Below are 19,342 nucleotides of genomic sequence, written 5' to 3'. Positions count from 1 at the left end.
CAGTAACGAAACAATTATTGGCGGCTACTCCACTACACTGGAATCAATACGCGCTAGGTTTGCTTCGCGTAACGCCGTTCCTCTTTTTTTAAATCGTGCTGCGTGATAGCTGGGACACCCCGTATATTGCTGCTCCTGGATGATGTCGCCTATATATTCCCACATCAACACACATCTGCACAGGCCTACACTATCCCGTGGATTGGAGAGGGATTCCAGACCACGTAAGAATGCTGGGTAATGAAAAAGTGAACCTGCTAGCTTGAGACACACTATTTCGTTCACCCAGCTGTTCCGGGCATCACCACATCATGTGCCAAGCAGATGTTCCAAATTTACAACACTACAGGCGAGCCGGAGCATCTATTTCCGTGGCTGCCCTCTCCACTAGCCCGTCGACGAGGCACTGTTACGAGTATAAGTAAAGCACAGGCAGACGCGTTATCCACGTCGGCACGCATTCATGTTATTAGTGACCTTGTCAGTGAAAACCCTTCGTAGGGCATTGCCTGTGAGAGACATCCAAATACTGAACACTTTTTTATGGACGCACAACAAGAAAACTGCCCACGTAGCCACAGCACACTAATCAGCACAAGCAGCTTGAATAAAATAATGTGCTGCTAGCCGTGAAGGCATGCATCCTGCATGCAACCTGCCTCCTCTGCCTGAAAAAACAGCTTGAGTTGTCGGTAGATAACAATTATTCACTAAACTAAGAATGTCTTAGCAAATAAAAGAAACTGAGATAATTATAACGTGATATGATCATCTTGCCGTAACCGGTGGTAAAATCTCCTTGTATGCACTTGAGTACACTTGACCGCAGTTCTTCGTTTTGTTAAAACAGCTTAGGATATTTTTCCAATGTTCTCAAAGTTTCCGAAGCTAGTTGTTTAAGTGCGAAGCATTTTTTGGCGAACATTTGCCACTTTGACAGTATCTATCTATCTATCTATCTATCTATCTATCTATCTATCTATCTATCTATCTATCTATCTATCTATCTATCTATCTATCTATCTATCTATCTATCTATCTATCTATCTATCTATCTATCTATCTATCTATCTATCTATCTATCAAGCCGCCTACGTCTTGGTGCTCTCATGGTCGTATCGGTAACTTGGTATTTACCAAAATTGGCATACTATGACAAGAGTGTATCACGAACATAAGTGATGGGTCATGACATGAATATAATCACATGTGTGTCATGTAGGTCATGAAACAGCCGCCTACGTCTTAGTGCTCTCATGGTCGTTTCGTTAACTTGGTAGGTATCAAAATTGGCATAGTATGACAACATTGTATGACAAGCATAAATGATAGGTCATGACATGAATATCATGACATGCGTGTCATGTAGGTCATAAAACAGCCGCCTAAAATGACAATGACCCCGCGATAAAACATTAACACTCATAAACCACTGAAACGGGTTCGGACGTTGGGTACTAAGTGAAGAAAACACTAAAGAATAATGGTAGAAGTCATGGTCATGAGCATGACTCGGCAAAAATGACAATGACTCAGCGAAGAAAGATTAACACTCAAAAACCACTCAAATGGGTTCTGACGTGGGTACTAAGTCAAGGAAACACTAAAGGATGATGCTAGAAGTCATATATAGTCATGAGTATGACTCAGCAAAATTGACAATGACTCAGCGAAAAAAAGATTAACACTGAAAAACCAGTGGGATGGGTTCGGATGTGGTACCAAGTGAAGGAAAAGGCTAAATGTTAATGGTCGAAGTCATAGTCTTGAGCCTTAAGGTCTCCTAGGCGTTTCTAAAGGGACTCCTGAGGACTGAAACAGCTGCCTATGTCTTGGTGCTCTCATGGTCACTTCGTTAACTTGGTATGTTCCATGCACGCTGCTTCGCATAACATCGATTCCCACAGGGCGTGGGATTTGCCGGCTTTTTTTTATGGTTTTATTTCATGCTTTCAAAACTTCTGGAAATTTCGTGTCTCTAAATAAAATTTCATTGTCCTTGTAAAGTTGCGAACGAAAAGGCGTTCATTAAATGCGCCTCGCGTTTCTGAAAACAACAAAAGTGTGTAAAATATACGTTTGCCCTGCGTGCCGTGCGAGTTTACTTTTATAAGAAGTCATTGCATAACCGTTGGCACGTTTGATAGAACGCCAATGTATTATATGACAAGCCTTAAATGAAGTATACTACACCAAATACTAAACGTAAGCAGCGACACGAACATAATTTGAAGGGAAAATGCAGGCAGAAGTTTTATACATTTAGGTGGAGATATATAGATATTGCTTAGATATATAGATATTGCTTAATCTAGGACCACCCTGCACTTCGCGTACAATTAACACACAATAACATGACAAGGAATGGAGCTGAACGTAAGGTGACATTCCAAAAATAATGAAAGGGTAAGCGTTAATGTTACGCTACAGATGCTAAAAAGCGAGTCTCGCATCTCAGTCAGGTTTACCAAAGGTTTTAATTCCCTGAGTCATATGCGATACAAGCTGCAAATATATATCGCGAGAAAAAAAAAGCATCTGCTGACGGCTAAAGACACATGCCAATTAGGCTGATGCGACTATGCGTATGCCAGGCCAGAGGTCTACCATGAGACGTTATTGAAAGGGATGTGTGCTCACTCGTCAAAGATTACTGGGAATTCGTCGCGCCAGTACATTTGGGTGCAAGTGACAAGTTTCCGTATGTGCAGACGCAGAAGGCTGGCGTTGCGATAACTTATGCCCGGATCCGATATTATGCCATGAGATAATGTCTGTTTGTCTCCCTTCTCCACGTCTTGCAAAGGTCGCTGCGACTCTATACCGCTTCTGATTCAGCATCGGTGAGCCCCTTTCTGCGTAGCAAAACAAAATTCTGTTCTAAGGAACGCTCGCTCCTTAAGGTGTTTTGACATTGTGAAGCAATTTAGACAGCATTATTCGCTTACAATGCGTTGTCAATGGCTCTGTCACGCCGCAGGATCCAACAAGTGTGCGGAAGCATGTCCTCGAATCTCACTAACAAGTGCCTGCGACATGCACACTGCATGGCGTAGCTGCACGCTGAAGAACATGTTTTGCGTAAGTAGGTGATATAATCCTGCAGTGTGAAACAGGAGGCTCCATATTTGAAAAATAAGTAAAGCACTCTGCGTTTTCTTTTCAGCATGAAATGCCGTTAGGAATAGGTCTTCAGATACGTACCTGCCAACCTGTGAAGTTAAAATGTGTAAATATCCTTGTGGACATGACAAGGGGTAAAAGAGGAAAGGGAGGGGGAGGAGTGGGTAATAGCACGCATTTTTTAAATGTTTTCCGTCAGCATACACTTCTTATGAGTACATTCGCACTTAAATCACGATGATTGTACTTTAGACACAGCCCACAAGCAACAGTAAACTTGGAATAGCACATGCTTACAATGAACAAAAAATATCACGACGGCTGCATCAGTGACCTGGTTCTTGCCGATTTGGCCTACTTAAGAAAGTTGTCTTAATAAACTTGTTGGGAGCAAGTGCCCTCTGGTCATATGCCTGCTTGCACGGGCACAAGAGCTCGGCGCTGCATGGTACCAGCCCAATTTAGTTTTTTCATGCATTTGTTTTTCCCCACTCTTGCCCTGGCTCTTCTTTCAACTTCAAATCGTTTCTGAAAACAGAATTCAGTTTTCGTAAAGCTTGACGAAACATTCCTAAAATCGTAGAACAAGCCCTAATTGGTAAACTTTACGAAGAATTCAGGAGAGTTGGCAGCTTTGCGGATATTCCTGCTTATTGCTATTGGAAGTATTTTGAACTTAATTTCGCCGAAAGTATGCTCTCTGACAGTAGGATGACCAATGTAAGCTGACACTATCGAGCTTTTCCAAACATAAGCCTCCAAGCAGAATCGTCTCTGCACCGTTATACTTTCCGTGTCTCATCGTTAAAACAATAATGAGCACATGAAAAACGTTTTGCGAGTTCATTGTACCAAAAGGTGTGCATATAATGGCTATTAAGGTCGCATTCATCAAAATGTATTTTCACGTCGACATTAAAATACGTCAGCGGCTCATGATTGTACACGCTGTTATTTAGAGAGCACGTCCTACGTTAGGGCATTCCTAACTGCATTTTGCGTTTTCTGAAGTCAAAATTTGCGACAGTTAAGATGCTTCAAGCTCGGCGATGTAACTAAAATCGAACAGGCCTAACCGCAGCACCACTGGCTTCATGCGGCCCAAGGCAATGACAGTGTTCGAATTCCTGTTTGTTGCGAGACAGGAACACGTCTGCTCCACTCCTGCCCTGTCTCACTCCCGTCATCCAAGCTGGTCTTCCCAGATAACCACATGAATCCCTTCGCATTTCCTTGCGGCGGATTCCAGTGCAGCAACATCTGGGAGAGATGCGTGTTTCGAGCCCCACCGCCGACTACGCACCGATTTGTAAGACGCGTACAAGCAGCCCCTATAGGCCAAACGTCCGGCTCTTTAGGTGGGCGTCGTTTGGAAGATTTCGTCCAGACCGTTATGCTTGCTTTGCAAGATCGAGAACAAAGAAAACACGACAAATAGGCGACCACGACCATTGCCACCACTGTTAAAATCCAAGTACCTCTCATGCTCGCTGACTATGTGCACCTACGTGCCGAATCAGCCGCTACAGCCTCGCGATGTTCCACGTGATGGCAACGGCCGTGGTTCGCTTAGCTTGCAGACGGCGCACCTCGGTCGCTTGTCATGCGGTGCGCGCATGTCATGCCTAAAGTTTGTTGACTGTGTTGACTCTCCGAGGTTCAGCAACTGATACATACGAGGGCCCGATACGCCTTATCGATGCATTTGACCACTGACCTGCACGAGTGTGTGTCCGTACCGGTAGGCGGCGGCAGCAAAAACGTTGCCGATACCGGCATTCAACTCCGGGTCGTAGCTGTGGCTGTATCCGTAAGGTGTCAACAGCAGGTCAAACTGTTCCATAACGTTACGGCCTGTAAAACAAACGATTGCGGAGCGTGTAACCTACAACACATTAACACGCGCGTCGTATTCTCAGCGCGTGGGCGATCACTCCGTTAACTGTGTTTCCTTTTTTTTTTTGCTTGTTTGCTTCTTTGTTTAAAAAATTACAAAATGGCAAAAATATCCGGTGTTTGCATGAACGCTACATAAATAGTTAAACGGGGCTTCTGGCAGAATTCGGTAGGCAAGCAAACGGGCACGCCCATATGACACGAAAAAGAGTACGTGGTAACTGAATGCGCGCATGTAACAAATCAGTTTAGTTACTCGAACTTGCCGACAGTGTTCAATATATACAGGGCGTCCCAACTATCATGCACGAAGATTTAAAAATATGTGAATGCCACGTAGCTGGGCAGAACCGAGGTAATGTTTTTTTGCCGTCACTTGGAGGCACTCAGATTATTTTTTGCAGTCCGCCTAATTAGGTCGTTAGTCTTAATTAACTAATCAGCTTCTCAAATATCATAATTAGATGAAACGTGTCATTGAGAAAATTGTAGAGCAAATTTAACAACTCCCAATGCAGATTTTTGTTGCTCAATACGCGCTACATAAAAGTGTTTTTTGGAGCGTGAGAGAAGCTCGCGAATACACGCAAAATTGGCCGCTCGAGGCACTTAGCGTGTATTCGCGGGCTTCTTTCACACTTGGAAAAACACTTTTATGTAGCACGTATTGAGCAACAGAAAGATGTATCTGGAGTTTTTCATGTTGCTCTGCAATTTTCTCATTGACACTTTTCATCTAATTATAATATTTGCAAAGTTGATTAATTAATTAAGACTAATGATCTAATTATGCGGACTGCAAAAATAATCTGAGTACCTCCAAGCCACGGTAAATACATTATCTTGGTTCTGTCCAGCTACGTGGCATTCGCATATTTTAAAATCTTGGTGCATGATAGCTGGGACACCCTGTATTTAAAGTGATTCCACGAAGTATGCACCCCAGTGCCAAACAGACACCGCCGGGCGTCGACGCTGGCTATATATGCACGCACTTTTTTCTGCCCTTTTCTGATCGCTATAACGCTTTTCTCGGCGTGTTTTTCTCTGCACACCTATGATTGGCTTTAGTACAGTATATAGGAGCGTCGGTGGAAAAATAAAAACAAAATTGAACCACCTTACCGCCTCCATTTCTGCCATTATCGATGCCGAATGTTTCATGATCGCCTTACAAGATAACTTGCGATATGTGTGTTTTTTGCGTTATTATATAATGCATGTGTTATGCTTTACATTGCCCCAATACTTTCTGCAGCACCATCGGGCGAATAAACACATAGTGAAAGGGAAAAGAAATGGTTTGTGATATACTCAAGAGATAGAGATGGAGAGATAAAAGAGATGAGAAAGGCAGGAAGGTTATTCGGAAGATAGATGTCCAGTTTGCTACCCTGCACTGAGGAAGTAGCTAAGGGGAGACAGAAAGATTAAAAAAAAACTCAAAATGATGACACTGCCATGGAGAGCTCTGCATCTTTGCCAAGTGCGGCAAAGAAACCTGGCTTCACAAGATAGAATCATGGGCTAATCCGGGCACAAAAACTGTGTATCTACTTGCAAAGAAACAAAAACTCATTAGCATTATTGCGTGCTACTTCTCAAAATTTCGAAGGTTTTTTTTTTAACCCCGTTCTATATATACCATTTATTTGAAAAGAAAGCAACTTTGATATTGGCCAACAGAAGAAGTACTCTTCCTTCTTTTCTTAACGGCGCACACCAGAATTAGATGAAAAGTAAGTGCCCGTGTTTGACAAATACTGTTCATAACAAAGTATGCGCCAAGGTTAGTCCAACTATATCTTGTGCCTGTTGTTCTTTCCTTCTTCTTCTATATATATATATATATATATATATATATATATATATATATATATATAGGCTCGCTTCAGGAAGGGATATTCTACGATGGATCATATCCATGTCATCAATCAGGTAATCGAGAAATATGCGGAGTAAAATCAACCTCTCCATATGGCTTTCATAGTTTATGAAAAGACATTTGATTCAGTAGCGATACCAGCAGTCATAGAGGCATTGCGTAATCAAGGAGTACAGGAGGCATACGTGAATATCTTAGCAAACATCTACAAGGATTTCACAGCTACCTTGGTTCTCCACAAGAAAAGTAGAAAGTTACCTATAAGGAAAGGGCTCAGGCAAGGAGACACAGTCTCTCCAATGCTATTCACTGCATGCTTAGAAGAAGTATTCAAGCTCTTAGACTGGGAAGGCTTAGGAGTGAGGATCAACGGCGAATATCTCAGCAAACTTCAGTTTGCAGATGATATTGTCCTATTCAACAACAATGGAGAAGAATTACAGCAAATGATTGAGGACCTTAATCGAGAAAGTGTAAGAATTGGGTTGAAGATGAATATGCAGAAGACAAAGATAATGTTCAATAGCCTGGCAAGGAAACAAGAATTCAGGATCGCCAGTCAGCCTCTAGAGTCTGTGAAGGAGTACGTTTATATAGGTCAATTACTCACAGGGGACCCAGATCACGAGAAAGAAATTTACAGAAGAATAAAATTGGGTTGGAGTGCATACGGCGGGCATTGCCAAATCCTGACTGGGAGCTTAGCACTGTCACTGAAAAGAAAAGCGTACAATCATTCCATTCTACCGGTGCTAACATATCGGGCAGAAACTTGGAGGTTAACAAAGAAGCTCAAGAACAAGTTAAGGACCACACAAAGAGCGATGGAACGAAAAACCTTAGGACTAACGTTAAGAGACAGGAAGAGAGCGGTGTGGATCAGAGAACAAACGGGGATAGCCGATATTCTAGTTGACATTAAGCGGAAGAAATGGAGCTGGGCAGGCCATTTAATGCGTAGGATGGATAACCGGTGGACCATTAGGGTTACAGAATGGATACCAAGAGAAGGGAAGTGCAGTCGAGGTCGGCAGAAAACCAGATGGGATGATGAAGTTAGGAAATTTGCAGGCGCAAGTTGGAATACGCTAGCGCAAGACAGGGGTAATTGGAGATCGCAGGGAGAGGACTTCGTCCTGCAGTGGACATAAAATATAGGCTGATGATGATGATAATAATATATATATATAAGCGAAATATTGGGAGTGCGGATACCGGAGACTTTGAATGCTGAACGAATAATACCGTTTCAAATCAAGGCATTATATTCGAAAATTCAACTTTCGATCTTTTCGAATGATCGGTTTATTATGAATATTCCGCCTTACCTACTTCGAGAATGAGTAAAAAATTTGACGTATCTTTCTACAGGCTGCTTCAAGTGCCACTTAAGCGAACCCAGCCGGAAGTGTTATTCAATTTCAGCATTCTTTTTCCTGGAATAATGGAGTATTATCTACACAATGATATATATTTGCTGCACATTGCCGACTGAAAAAGCTTATGAAACAATCATCATATCCATTTTTTGGATGATTGCGTATGGTGTCTTTATCAGATGCTTGGCCGTATGCTTGGCTCCCTCAAAGTTTGTCATAGGTACTGATGCTAAACATTTTTCGCTTAGCGGAGCTTACAATGTTTGCGCCACTAACGTGAACGATATAGTGTGGCATTTACCCTTCGTTCCTTTTATGACCGATGTGAACCGCGACATTCAATGTAACTTTAGAATGTAGCCGTTCTGAAGTTTTATGTAGTATATCTATTGGGGTGTTTTTTTATTGTATTTTTATTATCATCACCAAGGCGTCTAAAACTTAGACAACATATATAATATTTTCGCCCAATTGAATTGATTTGCAAGGGACGTCCCATGAATCGAAGGTTGTAAATCAGATTTTATTTACATTTTGCCCTTTACATATTGCTTTCTGTAAATTTACTTGCCGTTCCCTTCCTTCGCCAATACATACCAAGTGCGTCAACTGTCCCCGTTTTCCTTGTAATAGGCAAGCACAGCTTCAAGACCGCACTTTCGCATTTGGCCTACAATAATTAAAGGCTTTGAAGCTTTAATGAAAACATTCCTTCAGTTCAGAAGAGCACACACGCACGCACACCGGTGTCCATTGCTCCAGCTGAAACCAAGACTCCGTGCACGGCGAGCACCGGAGTTGCGAGCGCATCTACAGTTCTCGACAAAAAGGTCACCCACCTAGCAGGATGGGCAGGAACTCGTTGAAGGCAATGTGCTGGAACTCGGCGGCCACAACGCGCCGGGCCTCCTGGTAGAGGATCTCGTCCTTCCAGCCCGGGTTCAGCCGGTGAAGCTCGGCGGCTACGCGGTTGTGCTCGCGCATCCACAGCGTGTGCATCGCCGTCAAGCTCAGCTGCTCGTTCACGCGCTCGTCACCTGCGGGCGAAAATGGCGCCGCGATGGCAAACTCCGGGAGCGCACACAGTCGCGACGCGCAGCCGATGTCGCGCACGCGATGACTGCTGCTATAGTTGGGCATATATGCGGCTGGCCTTCTGTGTCGATATGAGCGCCATAGTGAAAATTCTCATCGCGTTTGAGGCGCAGCGAGCCGTGAAGAAAGGGCCCTGTGAAATCATTGCGCTCCCGCCAGAAGAAGATCGTAAACGACGTGAGCATATTGGATTTCGAAAGCGTTCACGCTATCCGACCACTCGTTGCTACGTAATTAGTTCGTCATTAGTTTAACGTTTCGGCAAATGCGCCATCTACTGCGACATGCGTTGAGGGCACTCACCTGCTCGGAAGCAGATGAAGTCCGTGCCTTGCTCGTTGCACTCCTGCGTGCTGTCTGTCTGTCTGGGCAGGAGCTCGTCCCTGCTGAAGAAGGTGGAAGCCAAGCGGCCTGCAAGTGGTCAGGCGCGGTAAGACCCTGGCGCTCTGCCCACGACAATTTTCGGCGTCGTGATATGCTCGAGTAAATTGTGTGCATACCGTCTCTGAAGCTTCGCAGAGCCTTCGCCTCTTCTTCTGTCGAGCCGTAAATGTTTGACGCATCCATATAAGCTGTCAGCTGGTTCAGCTGCTCGCGAGGTCCTGTAAAAATGTCAGTGAATAAAATCTGAACAACTTGAATGCACCCGACTGTTATAGCTACGCATTTGTTTATCAATGTAAGAGGTAGTGTCATTGGGAGTAATAATATTACCACGGAGATGTTACACCTTAATTATTTAGAACTGCCACCGCGGCCGCATTTCGATGGGGGCGAAATGCGAAAAGACCCGTGTACTTAGATTTATGTGCACGTTAAAGAACCCCAGGTGGTCCAAATTTCCGGAGTCCCCCACTACGGCGTGCGTCATAATCAGATCGTGGTTTTGGCACGTAAAACCCCATAATTAAAAAAAATTATTTTGAACTGCTTTCTTGGTTGATTACTTCGGCGTAACGATCATGTATGCCAGTCGAACGCTATAATTTGCGGGTTACTATATATATTTTTTTCTCGCAATAAATCGTATTTTCATCATTTCACACCAAAAGCACCAAGCTTCCAACTCGACCATCTACACTTCTTTCGAATAAATTGCGGGATGTTATGACGTTTTGAGAAGCTTGTTCACAAGATATTTTTTGTGAAACAGGATTAGTTTAGTTGCGTGAGCGACTGTTTAATTTTGTGGTCGAGGCTAAACAATGAGCAAAAGAAAATACTATCAAAAGCGTCTTTCTCTTAATATGAGGAGAAAACTAACGATCACAATGAGCAATACAGATCAACCTAACTCAACATGTGAACCAAATCAAGTCGTAATCTAATGAAATGTAGAGAAGAATTTGCCGCACCAGCTAAGAAAGGGGGCATATTGTTTGTTCAAGACGAAATAAATATCGTAATCTAATGAAATGTAGAGAAGAATTTGCCGCACCAGCTAAGAAAGTGGGCATATTGTTTGTTCAAGACGAAATAAATAACGAAACAAATATTCGTTAATTTACCAAGCAAGTACATCGTGCAGTACTTCAGTTACATGCAACACTTATACGCCCAAGCCCAACTTAAATATGCAGTTCAGAAGCATAGTTTTCTTGTATAATGCACCACTGCGTTGCATAATATAATGCACCACTGCGTTGCAATCTTGTATAATACACCATTGCGTTGCACCTTATTTCTTTATTAGTATATAAGTATGTTTTGCCGACAGAGACAGTTCTTAAACAGTTGGGATGACAGAAGAAAATCTTATATTTGCCCATACAGTGATATTTTTACCGATCCTATCAAAAGATAATTTTTTCTAGATTAAGCAAAGAAGCTTTTATAGTCGTAATAAGAAAACATTTTTTTACGTTAGACGAAAATAGAGCTCACGCAGCGATTTTTTTTTTATGACAACTTTTTTTTTTGTTAATGCGCTTCCCGACGCGTTATAACGCGTCACGAATGTTGCGACTCTTGCCATGATAATGGTATGACCCATTTATCACAATGGTCGACACAAAGAACATTTTCTCGCTTACAATCAAGAATGGTTGAATAAATGCCGTTATTAAAATAAAATGACAGAACAGCTCGCTTTCCTCGTTGGGGCAAGTATCTATATTTCCAGCTCATAATATAACGCTTAATATTTAACAGATTTTATTATCTGGCACAATTACTTAGGAGCAGAGTTCTTTCAAGTAAAAATTACTTTACATGACAATGGTGATTGCCGAGGGGAACGCACGCTTCTCCTGAAAAAATGCGTTTCAGCAATGAATTCAAAACATGATTATGTCATTTACAATGTGTTATACATTACAATGTGTAGAGACTGCTCTTTCACTAACATTCTCTCTTGTAAGTGTTTCAGGTTTATTATTCATCGCACAAGGAATATGCTGCAAGTAAAGTGCGTTCTCATTTTGGCGCACAGCGTTGCAGGTGTCAGCCCTTCTCAAAGCCCGCACCAAGTGGCTCGTCTAATTGCCCCTCCAATAAAAGTTATTTCACTCACTCACTCACTCACTCACTCACTCACTCACTCACTCACTCACTCACTCACTCACTCACTCACTCACTCACTCACTCACTCACTCACTCACTCACTCACTCACTCACTCACTCACTCACTCACTCACTCACTCACTCACTCACTCACTCACTCACTCACTCACTCACTCACTCAATCGGCGCACGTGAGTCAAGCAGCCGTAACACACTCTTATACTATTAGTTAATTTCAATGGAAATGTCGTTTCGAGTAGCCTGTCTTAAGCATGTGCTAAAAGTGTTGCACTGCTCCAGGCTGTAGTTGCCGGCGCTACATTGTGTTTTTGCCACATGCGTACTAGGAGCTCATGCAGTGAATCAATGAAACGTATCTATTTTTGCTCCTTGAACGCGGTGATCAAAGCCCCGTTCACTTTTTGTCAGACAGCTTATCTCCCGTGTATTTTTTTATGCCGACCACTGATCCTGCATGACATGTTTCAGGTCGGTCCTGTGCATTATACTGCCGGATATGGTTGCGACATCGACATTCATGCGAGCACCAGATATCTCTTGGGGTTTTCCTAAAGAGCTCCTTCAGACAATTGTTTTTTTCCAGCGTACCCTTCATTCTCGAGTACATTTCCAATGTATCTCGCAAAGCAGTACTTGAACTGTGGATACCTTTATGTGTTCAAATGCGTCAACCGAAATGTTCCTGCCACCAGTCGTGAAAACTTTTTTGTTTGTTTACTGTGTGCAGCAACATTTCTCGTTCAGAAATTGGAAACGAGAGGCTATTGGAAGCGAAAAATTGTTACGTGCCATGGGCAATTAACCTCCGTCTATGGAGGCGTGCGACGGCTATAGAACACTGTTCCATCGATTGCCGGGATACTATATCTTTTTTCTGGGATGTTCTCCAAAGAAGAAAAAAAAGGTCTTCGTTGATATAACACCATTCTCAATTTGTTCCTTGCCTTTCAGAAATCTCAAAGACCTATTTCATTATACGTTTATGGTAATCGGTCCCCATAGTCTCTGGAAAAGTTGGATGCGCGACAAACGTGACGAAATCCCACGATAAACAAAGTCATTTCTTCGAGAAACTGCAGCGAACGTACGCAGGGTGTACCGTAAATATCAAAATGAAATTTGATATGATCAAATAGATATACGCATCTATGTTAGGTACGTTTGCCCACGCGTGGTTGCTTAGTGGCTATGGTGTTGGGCTGCGAAGCAAGGTTCGAATCCCGGCCACGGAGGCCGCATTTCGATGAGGGCGAAATGCAGAAGACACCCGTGTACTTAGATTTAGGTGCACGTTAAAGAACTCCAGGTGGTCCAAATTATTCCGGAGTCCCCACTACGGCGTGCCTCATAATCAGGTCGTGGTTTTGGCACGTAAAACACGATAATTTTAGGTGCCGTTACCTGCATGTTTGAGTATTAAGCGAAAGAGTACATAAAACGTCGGGCGTTTTTCTGTGGGCTGCCTTTTGCTACTTACATTTTCCAAGCGGTAAAAAAATAATAATAAAGAAAAATGAAACAGCTGTTGTGATGCAGCAATTAGAACACCTCGCTCGATAAGTCTGGTAAGTCATATCTTCAAACCCCGCCTTGAAAGATGTTTTTTTTCCTGCTCAGAAGCATTTGGTAAAGACAAAGCCTACTGACCGATTGATCTACATAACGCTTCTTTTTTATTTTCAGAGGCATATTGTACTGACATACCGAATGACCAACCAACTCACCGTTTGAAGAGAGGCCTTACGCGAAGACTGGTATGTGATCTGTAAAATGGCTCTTAGAATTGAAATATAAGATATCTTGTTCTTTTTTTTCCTACCCAATTTGCGATGTTTTTGTGAACAAAAAGTATTTAATATGTCTGATACAATTTCATAAGAAAGCGACGAGCGGGTGGAGTAAAAAATTAGGCATGTTTGCTTCATAAAAAAGGAAGCGTTACTGGAACTGTCGCTTGAAACCAATGCAATTTAAAGCCAAATGAGTTGACAGTACCATTCCCAAGTAACTATAACAAAACGTCATTGATTTCATAATGTGGTATTTCGTGCTCAAATTTTTGCACTTGTACAGTTTGGTGAAAGATTTACAAAGATTCGCAGGTAGGTTTGTCGCCTCTTCATACTTATCAGAAAAGCATTGGCTTGAGGAGCTTGCGCTTGTACCCCTTGACCAATTTTTTTTGTTTGATTTTTACCTAAGGCGTCCCCTTCCATTTACCCTTCTTAGCAGCCGGGGAAAAAATAAAGTGTAGAAGGTGGCTCTTCGCGTTAGTTCGCGATGACGCACACCGTATGGTAAGTATTAAAAATCAAGAAGCCTGCTCTGGATACCGAATTCAGTGCTGGCTTTGTCTTTCGATCAATTTAGTATACGTGCTCAGTCTCGGCTTATGGGGCTTCGTTCCACCAAGCTATCGCCGAACTCAACATAGGCCGTTATCACTTAGACCGCGGGGTACAATTTCCCCAATAATGCATAGGGTCTTGATTTTGTGGCTGCCAAAAGAGAGATAAACGTGCGTGTTTCTTTGAAGCGGTAGTAATGCAAGACCCATATCAGTAGATTCATAAAGCGGATGTTATTATCAGCATGTGGAGCATGCAACAAAGAGCATCTCTAACAAATAGCTAGCTCAAACGAGGCTCTATAAGCCAAGAACGAGCATGTCTACTAAATTATCGAAACACTAATGAACAATATTGAAGCATATGTGTCTAGCATTGATAAGGAGTTGGCGTTACTCGTCAATAGTGCACCAGAGGAAATGGAGGAAATGGGGTATCCGTATCTGGACTCGACAAGAAATTAGCTTCACTGATTAATAAAGTTGATGAATTAGAAAACAGATGGCGTAGAAATAATTTGATTATTTATGGATTAGAAAAATGTAAGAGTAAAACTACTGCGAAGCTAGAAAAGCGAGTGAAAGAAGAGGGAATCGAGCTAAAATTGGGCATAACTGTAACTGGTATTGAACGGTTACACAGATTAGGTCGTAATACCGAAAACAAAACGATACCTGGGGCGCTATAACGTAAAATGATTCCAAACTGTTTTGATTCCAATTTCTGCAATCAGCCTCCACGATTGCTCAAAACATTTTCGGGCCATTCCCAACTTCGCCTGTCACGTCACGAAAACCGCGATAGCTCCCCATCTGATACAACGTGTACACACTGATTATGCATGATTAAACCGCACAAAAGAAAAAAAAATCATTCCTGATTAGACGCCTTTTCACCATTAGCCCTGTGCTATTGGTTCAATGTTTTCTGGCTACGCCCACTTCGCCTGTCTGTCACGCGACCTCACAAAACCGCGAAAACTCACTCGTCAAAGTGACGTGTACACGAAAAAAATGCATTAATATGCCGAACAAAACTGAAAATTTTTCTGAATAGCCACAGACTGCCTCGTTCCGAAAGGAATAAAAGATGGCTGCCCACCGATTGCTCAGGCCCTCGCTACTCGCACCTGCCGGTGAGCATGTGCGCATGATAAACCTTTTTGCGTGGCAGTAAAACGTTATCGAGCTCTTTCGGCATGCATACGACATCGCTCTGCCAACTCTTCCTTGCTGAGGATCCGTTTTAGCGGCATTCTTATCCCTCCGTTGCACGCCGCCGTTATTTTTGACCAACCAGCGCAAGCTAATTAAGGCAAAGCGGACCAATCGGAGAAGCCGGCACCACCCTCTTCATGCGGTTATCTATTTTCACTGTGCTGGCTCGGCCCCATCGAAACCCTCTCCACTAGAGTGTGCTCCTCGCCTCGTGTCAGCCAATTAGATAAGAAAAACCGCTGAGTGTAGACAATGTTATTGGTTTTGAAAGCGAACAAAGGTGACCTCCTATAAACGAGGAGAGTGTTTGATTGGGTTGTTCAGACAACGCTGCGAGTCACCGCCCGATGCTTGCGTCGGTGGTTACGTAAATTTGACGTCAGGAGTTTGGAATCAAAACAGTTTGGAATCATTTTACGTTAAAGCGCCCCTGTAATGATAAAATATCCTGACTTCCGGTAAAAAAGATTCGGTGCTGAAAATGTCTTGTAAGTTAACAAGTGCTCTATTGTCACACTCCGAAGATTTTTCGAGACGTGTAAAGGAAGTTCTAAAAAAGCTGTGGGAAAACTCAGCTGATGAGCCGACAACGAGGGCCTAAGTTAAAACTTATGTTCAATAAGCTGAACATTGATGGAGTGATCTTTGGGTGGAATGACACCGACAAGAGTCGGTATAAGTTTAACAGAAAGGGTACCTAGCTGACGACGCACATATGAACGGCCCTCACTGAAAATACTCAACGTAAATTGTAGAACTGGGTGACCAATAAGGTCACCGACTTCGAGGCTCTGTTTTCTTATAGTCCAGATAGTTCCATCTTGAAAGAAACCTAGTTGAACCCCGCAATTTATGACAGTGAATTTGTCCCGAAAGCTTTGTTAATTTGGCGTCTGAAGCAGCAAGCATGGGCGTCTAAAAAAAAGGTTAATTCCCCGTTATACTAGGAGAATGCCAGGAAACTTGAAAAAGGAAAAAAAATCGAGCGGCAGGCATAGACAAAGCGGCAGGAAGGTGGCTGGAAGGTGACTGGGAGGAAGGAAGGTGACTGGAAGGTGGCTGGGAGGAAGGTGACTGTCGCTTTGTCTATACCTGCCTCTCGAGTTTTCCCTTCTTCAAGTTTGCTGGCATTCTCCTAGTATAACAATGTACCAACTAGTCCAATAAGCTTCTCTAATGAATTAATTTTCCGTATTCTTTTTCTTTCTTTTTTTCCTTTCTTTCTTTCTTTCTCTTTCTTTCTTTCTTTCTCTCTTTTATTTTTTGAAATAGAGAGAGATAAATGAGATTCGAAAACAATTGCAATACACTGTTATTGCCTACTAGGCAGGACAAAATTGTGGGAGCGAGCCACCTTGTTGGATCCTGACTCCGTGGCGCGAAGCAGCAGTGATGCATAATAAACATAAATGCATAATGAACAGAAAGGTAACTGACTGCCTGCTAAATAACGGATACAAAGCATACATTAAAAAGTCACTATATTGCAATCAAGGCAAACGAAAATAACAAAACTCGTCTCTCGAAACACATGAAGCAAAAACACTTTATACAAGTATTTACTTAAATGAAAGCTTTGTTAAGGCTCCAAAAGTACTACTGTCAATAACAGATATAAGAAATACATTTATATTATGTGCTCATGTAAAACATCTACACGCCAATAACAATATCAGTTTGGCAAACAAAGAGCGATTCCTATTCATGAGCTAAGGTGCGACCAGCGTAGTGTTCGCATGGCAACATCTGTGTTTTTTAATCATGCCAAAAAAAATACAACAATGATCATACTTGAACGTTGGAACTGTAGCTTTACTACTTTTTGCCTTGTCAATTATGCAAGCATATTCGTAGTACAGGAACATAATTGTTTTCATTAATTGCTTCACGATCCGTCAACCACAATAGTTCTGCGTACATTGCAACAATAAATTGCTGTAATACGTTTATCTATTTATCTTTCGACCACCAACATTGACCACTGTCATGCTAAGGTGGATAGGGGCAAGCTAAATGAAAGCAGTGCTCTTTACAATTCCTTATGATTTATCACATACATAAAAGTAAAATGTATGTGATACATAATGTCTGTGATTTATCGCATACATTAAAGCTAGAAAATAAAGAATAAGAAGCAACCTATACCGATTTCCTTGTAGCACTGTATGCTTTGCTGTCAAGCGGAGGGCAACATTTTTCTTTCGTAAATCTGCCTTCAGAACGCGTATTTCAGCAGAACTCATTTGGTTATCGGCCATGGCTAAGCTCTATGCTTGATCAGTACTTGGGAGGGAAACCGTGCACTTGAGGCCTCCGTCTGGAGAGCGACAGTTACGTAGCCCGCGGCAACGCAACGGTGGCATTATTCTTTGTGGTCGCAACGTTCCGCGGGCTGCTACGGGAAGAAGCGGCAACTCGTGCTCACCGAAAGTGCACTTGGGCCTTGGTGCGGGAACGGAGCGCACAAACTCGAGGCATCGCAGCTGGAACTGAGCGTAGAAGTGGTCATCGGCGGGCAGTTCGATCGGCATGCAGGCGTGGTGGCGCTTGGTCGGGTTCGCCATCAGCTCCTCGTCGCAGCAAGTGATGGCCGAACCGTTGCGGACTGCGAAGGTCATGCGTTATACAAGACGCATGAGGCGTGCTGCTATAGTGCAAATGCGCTGGTTCGCTCGACGAATCGGTCTTTCCAACGTTCTGTATAGCACCGCAAGGTCTGAACCACCTATGTTACGAAGGTCAGTAGCCAAACAAGGCAGACGTTGAAAAAAAGGTGGAAACTTGAAGTGATGAGCGGTAGTCGAACGTGGAGCGTCGCTTTAAGTCAACCTTTCTACAAGGGGACTTGTCTTCGTCAGGGCAGCAACTGCTTTCCTTAGAAGCCTTTTTATGTACCCGTAGCTCACATGTCCCCCACCCCCCTCATAGAAGAGGAGATTCCTCCTCCTAGAGGAGAAATCCTCGTCTCCTACGAGGGCGGGGGGAATGTGAGCTACGCGTACATAAAAAGGCTTGTAAGGAAAGCAGTTGCTGCCCTGACGAAGACAAGTCCCCTTGTAGAAAGGTTGACTTAAAGCGACGCTCTTCATTCACTTACTGCACAAGGCCAGTACATTGTTTCATAGACACAAAATGCAAAGGTACTTTTGCGGTAAAATCAGTATTTCCATTTTTTTCCCATTTCCACCAGATGGAGTCAAGCTTACACTTGTCTATAGCGCACCTTTAGCAAACGCTTATGTAAGTATACAGGGTGATCAAAGTTAAGTCGACAGGTTTTTTTTAACTAGGCGTTTGGATATACGTGAAGACCACCTCTACAGTAAGGTTACACGCTCAGGGGGACACAGAATGAGCTGGTAATTATTGATGTCGGTGGCTTAATTAACTAAAATTGAATAATAACCTTTTTAGTGGTTGCAGTAGGCAGGCATGTTTGTATTGAAAAGTTAGGCGCAATCGTGTTTCTACACAGTTTCATTTGGCAGAATTCTTCTAGCGCAGTCGTGCTCCGAGATATTGAACTGCGAAGTTTAAATTGCCGTTCACATGATTACGCATGCAAGACAGTGAGGACCGGCGCAAAGCTCCACCCTTATCTCGGTATAACAGAAGCTACCATCGTTACAGGCTGCGCGGTTCCGTGTTTTGATAGCGGTTTCGACTTCTGCGCTTTGCGATTACGCCAGCCGAGAGTGAAAGGGGGGCAGTTATCACTTTTGCCTATGCCTCCACCCCGTTGTCAAACTAAACACCCTACACAACAGGCACGTCAGAAAAGGGAGGAGCTTTGCGCCAGTCTTGATTACGCATGGACTGTCTTGCATGCGTAATCATGCGAACGGCAATTAAACTTCGCAGTTCGATATCTCGGAG

The 19,342-nt window shown here is 43.0% G+C and overlaps 1 protein-coding gene across 3 annotated transcripts in view; it reads right to left on the bottom strand.

Moving 5' to 3' along the window:
* The window catches only part of LOC119436490 (chorion peroxidase-like), a 70,893-nt gene that overhangs the window by 11,486 nt on the left and 40,065 nt on the right, over positions 1–19,342 (bottom strand). For all 3 annotated transcript variants that reach the window (XM_049658138.1, XM_049658139.1, XM_049658140.1), the window contains exons 8-12: positions 17,892–18,071; positions 9,879–9,980; positions 9,682–9,789; positions 9,123–9,320; positions 4,841–4,977 (exon numbers count right to left, since the gene is read on the bottom strand). In XM_049658138.1, coding sequence (XP_049514095.1) covers positions 4,841–4,977; positions 9,123–9,320; positions 9,682–9,789; positions 9,879–9,980; positions 17,892–18,071 — 725 coding nt within the window. The remainder of the gene's footprint in view (positions 1–4,840; positions 4,978–9,122; positions 9,321–9,681; positions 9,790–9,878; positions 9,981–17,891; positions 18,072–19,342) is intronic.

This window comes from Dermacentor silvarum, chromosome 1, assembly GCF_013339745.2.
Source record: "Dermacentor silvarum isolate Dsil-2018 chromosome 1, BIME_Dsil_1.4, whole genome shotgun sequence".
Classification (NCBI taxonomy): domain Eukaryota; kingdom Metazoa; phylum Arthropoda; class Arachnida; order Ixodida; family Ixodidae; genus Dermacentor; species Dermacentor silvarum.
This window is presented reverse-complemented; position numbering and strand designations above follow the sequence as displayed.